The 7,481-nt window shown below is 36.3% G+C and overlaps 1 protein-coding gene across 1 annotated transcript; it reads left to right on the forward strand.

Moving 5' to 3' along the window:
- LOC107728277 (keratinocyte-associated transmembrane protein 2-like) lies at nt 1-4,611 on the forward strand. Its single transcript, XM_016538399.1, has 3 exons — nt 1-155; nt 1,676-2,286; nt 3,746-4,611. The coding sequence occupies exons 1-3, from the start codon at nt 32-34 to the stop codon at nt 3,875-3,877; spliced, it is 867 nt and encodes a 288-aa protein (XP_016393885.1). The 5' UTR covers nt 1-31; the 3' UTR covers nt 3,878-4,611.
- Nucleotides 4,612-7,481: the final 2,870 nt, after the last annotated feature.

Here is a 7,481-nt window from a genome sequence, read left to right on the forward strand (position 1 = left end):
TCTGCGGAGGCAGCACGGAGCATGCGCACTGATGACGACAGCATTGAAGATGGCGGCGGTGCGGAAGACGGGATTCGGCGACTACGCAACGTTAATATTCGCAGTTTTACTGTCACTGCAGATCCTTTCTGTGAGCTGCGCACCGACACCGGCAGGTTAGTGGAGGATGTCCCCCTAAACATCAACAGGATGTCATTTATTTACCGAAAAGAGCCCGTGTTCCGTGTGAATGAATCCCACGTACAGTTACGTTACTCTTCAAACGTCTTTCTCATCAAATGTTTGTGTCTAGGAACCGATAAATGTCACGTTTACAAAATATTATATAAATACCCCACAGAAAACTCGCACAAGCCTTCTGAGTGTTGATTTTAATACCGGAAGTCTCGTGTTTTTTGTGTGACGTGGTCAGTTTCGCAGCTGTCACGCTTCCGTAAACACCGGAGTTATGAAACCTACAATATGAGTTTACACCTCAGTCACAAATCTGTTTATATTTTTTAATTCTGACTTTTGTTCTCAGAATTGCAGGCTTACATACATTCACGCTGTCTCTCCTGACAAATTTGTTATTTTTATTTCATATTAGTCGTAGTGTTTGTTTATGCAGCACTGAAAATACATGTAACAAGAGATGTTCAAATGAAAATCTGGTCAAACTGGTTTTGGTTTCAGTGACTACAGATCATCTTACCTCATGCTGAGGGCGGTAATAGTTAGTAAAACTGTTGACCTGCCATTTATAAACATTAGACCTAATGTTATTACATAATATTCATCCAATTACTTGTGTTACTAATGAATTATCAAAGGAATCTGTAATGCATGCTTTAATAAGCCAGAATCATAAATTTAGATCATAATCTACTATCAGCAAGACTCTAAACTGTGGCTTTTATTCATTCGCAGGAAATACATGTACAGAGCGTAGTAACTGATTACATGTAATCTGGATTATGTATTTAGACGGCAAAAATTAAGTACTTGTAGTTAGATTGTATTGAATTTTAAAATACTTGTAATCAGACTACATTTACCTTATTATTGATTACATGAGTACATATTAATCATTAATCAGATGACTATAATTACACAGAAAACTGAGAGACCACACAGCATCTGACCACTGGATTTACAGAAATCATTTCAGTTTTAATAAGCGTTTTCTCAACATTGCATCAACTACTAATAATGAACACATTCATTTTTATTTGATCACTCAGTGGGTTATTTATTATGTATTACTGTCTTTGGAAGTTTTTTGTCTTTCAAACACAATTATTTTAAAATGATTTATTTTTATGACGTAATTAAATATTAGCATTTCAATAACCTCTCAAACCCACTGCAGTGCCTTCATGAACCCCAGTTTGGGAAACCTTGGCGTAATGTAATGTTTAATGCACAACGAATGGAATATATTTTCTTTCTTTTTGTATTTTTTAATATCATTATGGCACAAGATGATCGTATTTAAATTAATGTGATAAATGAGTTCGGTCAAAAGTAATCAACAAGTAATCTGATTATATTACCTAAAATGTCTAATTTAATGGATTGCGTTACGAACTACAATTTTTGTCATGTATTTTGGAATCAGTAACAGACTACAATTTGTAAGTAATCTAAAGCATCACAGTAATTGCTCTTAATGTGGCTTGCTTTTTATCCACAGCTGGTGTGGCTCAGATGACCGTAGGCAATAAAAGCGAAACCATCATTATAGAACCTGATAAGAACACATCAAGCATCCAGAACGGCAGTCTTCAGAGGGAATCGGTCGAGTTGATGAATGTGACGGCAGCTCCCGCTATCAGCACCAAATCAGCAGACACTCCTACCGCTCCACCTACGACTGCTGATCTGCACAAAACCACTCCAGACCAGCTCACATCCACCAAACACAAACCAGCAGAGCCCACCACTACGCCTGCAAACAAGCCCACCACCGTCTCCACCCCCGCAGCTGACAAAACAGAGAGCACCTCAGATTACATGGCCGACCGCACGTCTCCAGAAGCAGACATGGGCTTTGGAGACGACGATGATGATGATGACGAAGAGGGTGAAGATGGTGATATTGATGAAAACTTCAGTGACATTACGTCACCTCAAGACAGCGAGGGAGTGAGGAAAAACCTTTACTCCCCTGAAGAAATAAATGTTCAAATCAAAGACACAACCATCTACACCACCCAGGATGAAGACTCCCACTTCTTCTTTCATCTGGTCATCATCGCCTTTCTGGTGGCCATCGTGTACATCACCTACCACAACAAGAGGAAGGTAAGCTTCACGTGTCCACGGGCTTTTGTTTGATCTAATTGCGTTTACTCTAGATAACCACAGTAGTTTCGATCACATTTTGACATTCGATAGGGAAGCATGTAAAGAAATGCCATTAAATGTGCTGCGTTAGGGCTGCACGATTAAATGAAATCAATGCATTTTTTGTTTGCATGCACCAATCATCCTAACAAGCTCATAATGAGAAGCACTATAGAAGGGCTCCTGCGGTTTAATGTCAAAATATAAGTTAGATGGTGTAATGTTTAAAAATGTAAAGAAATTAAGACAATTTTACAGTTGTAATGTAAAATAAAATAATTATTATATTGTTTTTTTAAATATTTATTTTTATAGTTTACAATAGTAATATTTCTTGTTTTCCATTTTTTCTATTTGTATTAAGTAGTAGCAGTAGTATTAATAATAATAATAATAATAATGATACTAGTACTACTACTACTACTAATAATTATTATTTTATATCCATAGTGATTATATATATCACAACATTTTAGCCAAATTGTGCAGCCCCACAAACAAGCAAAGCAATCCTGTTTTTAAATGCCATTTTAATTGGCAATTTCTATCCAAAAAATTGCAATAATAAAATTGTTCCCCTCTAATAATTGTATTAATGTAGTGTGTAAAACAAATAATATATTCAAGGTATTACTGAATTCAAATTATTTGTGTGTATGTATATATTCATAAAGCATTCATTTTTTTGTGCAGTTGTATTTTATTATTATTCTTTTTATATAATTGCCCTCAGAGCTACAAGGCCTGAATCTCAGACAGAGTTTATAAGAGTTAATAAGAAAGTATATTTATTACGGTCAAAAGTAAATTAACGTTTTTCCCTGTTGTATCGGAAATCGTATCAAATATCATTTTTTTTATTGTTAAGGTATTGTATCAAAGTTAGAAATGTGAGTATCGTGACAATACTGGTTCACACATATGTGACCCTGGAGCACAAAACCAGTCTTAAGTGTCAATTTTGTGAAATTGAGATGTATGCATCATCTGAAAGCTGAATAAATAAGCTTTCCGTTGATGTATGGTTTGTTAGGATCGGACAATATTTGGCCGAGATACAACTATTTGAAAATCTGGAATCTGAGGGTGCAAAAAAATCTAAATATTGAGAAAATCATCTTTAAAGTTGTTCATATGAAGTTCTTAGCAATGCATATTACTAATCAAAAATGAAGTTTTGATATATTTACGGTAGGAAATTTACAAAATATGTTCATGGAACATGATCTTTACTTAATATCCTAATGATTTTTGGCATAAAAGTAAAATCTATAATTTTGACCCATACATTGTATTGCTGGCTATTGCTACAAATATACCCCAGCGACTTAAGACTGCTTTTGTGCTCCAGGGTCACATATATATGTGGTGTGAGTGACCTGTGATCATGATGGAGCTCTGCTCTGTATGTTTGCAGCTGATGCTGCTGGCTCAGAGTCGCCGCTGGCGGGACGGTTTCTGCTCGCGCGGGGTGGAGTATCACCGGCTCGACCAGAACGTCAGCGAGGCCATGCCTTCACTCAAGATGACCAAAGATTACATCTTTTGAAGGAATGCAAACAGCTGATTTAGTCCACACATGGTGTCTTATTTAATCAGGGGAGGAGAGATTGTGCTTTAGTAGTTTGTTTGTGTGCACTCTTCAGATGGTCTTGTTCACCTCTTCTAATTCTACTTCTTGTTCTTCGGTGTCTATAAAATCAGATGGTTTTGCTCTAAATATAATCATTCTTGAAGAAAAGCAAATGAAGATCTGTCCCTGTAAATATTTAATTATAAAGCTGCTGTCTGTCACATAGGCCTAGATCAAAATACCGGTGATTATTGTGACTCCATCACGTTTGTCTCTGTGTGCTGTGAAGGTGTGAGTTCAGCACAGCCATGCTTCTCCAGTACAGCGTTAAGTGTGTGTGTGTGTGTGTGTGTTTGCTCTGCAGTCATTATGTTTGGGTTATGACTTCAGTGAAGTTGTTTTATATGAGCCGGTTCCGCTGTTGCCAAAGCTTGGGAGATTTATGGGAAATTAGCGTGCAACTGTTTTTGTTTCCTTGTTTTTTTTATTTTTTATTCACTGCATGTGAGCGTTGCCCCATCTCAACACGACTGTAGCAGCAGCCGGAGGAGTCATATCAATATGTGTGTGCAGATCTGTTTCAGCTATAACACTAATAACACACATTACAGCATCTTGAAGGTTGTGTCTGTGCATGAAGACAGCATATTGATTTATTTTTCAATCATTATAAATTGTGTTCATCAATAAAGCACCTCTGTGTGCAGTTACGGAGTGTCTCTTTCATTATGATAATGGATTTTGTTACATTGTATTACACATATGCACATTAGCAAATGATGCCAAATGCATGACAAAACCTCAACTTTTTTGTCTTTTTTGTGTGTTTTAAATCACGTTCAGCCATATGTTGAATGATTATTATTCATCTAAGCTCACGCACATCGACGCATGGCTTTAGCTGATGATTACAGCATAAATTCAGATTTAAAATGACTATTCATGTGATCATACCTCAACTTTAGTGTTCATTTCCAATCGATTCAAGTTACACAACAGCTCGATGAGTTTCCCTGAGGATCTGCGGGCTTGATTAATCTCAATCAGGACATGTAAGTATATGTGAAATGATACTGTGCGTGCCACTATCTCCTAAAATCGTAGGCATGAATAAATACAGAAATAAATGAAAGCAAATAAAAAATGAATCGATGCAAAAATAAGGGGAAAATGTGTGACATTAATTCTTGTAATTTATTTATTAACGTTGAATTGCAACGTGTGTGTGAGCAGCCACTAGAGTGTAGTAGAGTCCAAGAAACAAGTATGCTGATACTATATAGAGAGCAGGAATATAAAACCAATCCATTTCCATAACTTCTCCAGTCATTTGTGAAAAATCTATATAATATAGATATTGCAAACAAATAGTTAGCTAATGAAATATAAAGCTGAGAATATTCACTACAGAAATTTATATATGCAGTGCTTTTCCAAGATGAAAACAATTAAATATTCAGCTGAAGTTTATCTTATTCTTTATCACAGCTAAAGATTAAGGTAAAGTCCATCTGTTATTATTATTATTATTTTGTAGCTAAACACTGTAGTCAGGGAAATAGAACATGTTTGTGTTAGTAGACAAAGTAAAGGATAAAGTACGGTCGAAAACACTGATTTGAGTTTAAATAATATGTGACCCTGGAGCACAAAAGCAGTGTTAAGTCGCTGGGGTATATTTGTAGCAATAGCCAACAATACATTGTATGGGTCAAAATTATAGATTTTTCTTTTATGCCAAAAATCATTAGGATATTAAGTAAAGATCATGTTCCATGAAGATATTTTGTAAATTTCCTACTGTAAATATATCAAAACTTAATTTTTGATTAGTAATATGCATTGCTAAGAACTTCATATGAACAGTTTTAAAGATGATTTTCTCAATATTTTGATTTTTTTTGCAGATTCCAGATTTTCAAATAGTTGTATCTCGACCAAATATTGTCCTAACCTAACAAACCATACATCATTGAAAGCTTATTTATTCAGCTTTCAGATGATGTATAAATCTCAATTTTGAAAAATTTACCCTTAAGACTGGTTTTGTGCTCCAGGGTCACATATTATTACTTGAGAAGAAAGGGAGAGTGGAGTTATATGAGAGACAACTATCTATGAAATCAATTTCCTAGATAATTATACCGTTTAGCTCACATTATATGAAAATATTTGACTGCAGAATGTCACCATTGACGCCACTGAGATCCTTCCTCTCTTGTCTGAATTCACACGCATCAGACACTTCATTAAAGGAATAGCTCACCCAAAAATGAAACTTTGCTGACAATTTACTCACCCTCAGACCATCCAAGATGTAGATGAGTTTATTTCTTCATGGGAACAGATTTTGAGAAATGTATCATTCCGTCACTTGCTCTGCAGTGAATGGGTGCCGTCAGAATGAGAGTCCAAACAGCTGATAAAAACATCACAAAAATGCACAAAGATTTGTAAGTAATCCACAAGCTTTAAACAAATTAGTTTGAACAAATCCATCATTAAGCAGTTTTTAACTTCAAATTGTTGCTTCTGGCTAAAATACGAGTCCATAATACATAATATTGCTTTCTCAGTGAAAAAGTCATCTGGTCTGAATCAGGAGAGAAATCTGCACAGATCAAGCACCGCTTACAAGCCAAATAGCTCTAAACAAAAATGTGGGTGATTTTGATGTGAGAGGACAACAGGAGATGCACTTTTTCACTGGAGGAAGCGTTATTATGGATTATAAACTCATATTTTAGCCAGAAGTGACTGTTTAAACGTCTTGATGGACTTGTTTCCTACAAACATGCAGCTTTTGTCTTCTCCAGATGTTAACTGATGGACTGGAGTGGTGTGGATTATTGTGATGTTTTTATCAGCTGTTTGGACTCTCATTCTGACGGCACCCATTCACTGCAGAGGATCCATTGCTGAGACACTGATGCAGTGCTACATTTCTACAAACCTGATGAAGAAACAAACTCACCTACATCTTGGATGATCTGAGAGTAAGTTTTCAGCAAATTGTCATTTTTGGTGAACTGGTATTACTAACATCCTACAAAATTAAAAGGCACGAAGTGAAATTTATTATAAATACAATAGTGCAATATTTAAATATTATTGAATAAAATACAAAATTAACCTAAAATTTTATTTGTAATTAAAAAGATAATTATGCTTTGTTTAATTACATCTGTGGGTTGCATTTAATTTGTAATAATCACATAACTACAGGAGCCGGTCTCAGGTTTGATTATATGCAAGGAGGGGGACTTCAAGGACAAAAGGTTGGGAAGCACTGCTCTAGAAAGACCAGGACATGAAACACTGAATCAAGACCTGAAGCCAGAGGGAGCTTTGAGCCGCTCACCCAAACGCTCCGGCGCATCTCCTGTCTGGAGGGCACGAGGGCCAGCTTTCATCTGCCGCAGGGCCTGTCCGACATCTCCGGGAACCTTTGCATGGCTCCTAATGAGATCATTCATGTCCCACAATGCATCTGCAGGGATGCAGGAAATTGCTTTCCAGCCGGAGCAGTAGCTGCTGATGGGGGCTTGATTGTGGTCAGGTGAAAAAAAGGCTTCAAGAC

This window comes from Sinocyclocheilus rhinocerous, unplaced genomic scaffold (genome assembly GCF_001515625.1).
Source record: "Sinocyclocheilus rhinocerous isolate Xijiao unplaced genomic scaffold, SAMN03320098_v1.1 scaffold217, whole genome shotgun sequence".
Lineage (NCBI taxonomy): Eukaryota > Metazoa > Chordata > Actinopteri > Cypriniformes > Cyprinidae > Sinocyclocheilus > Sinocyclocheilus rhinocerous.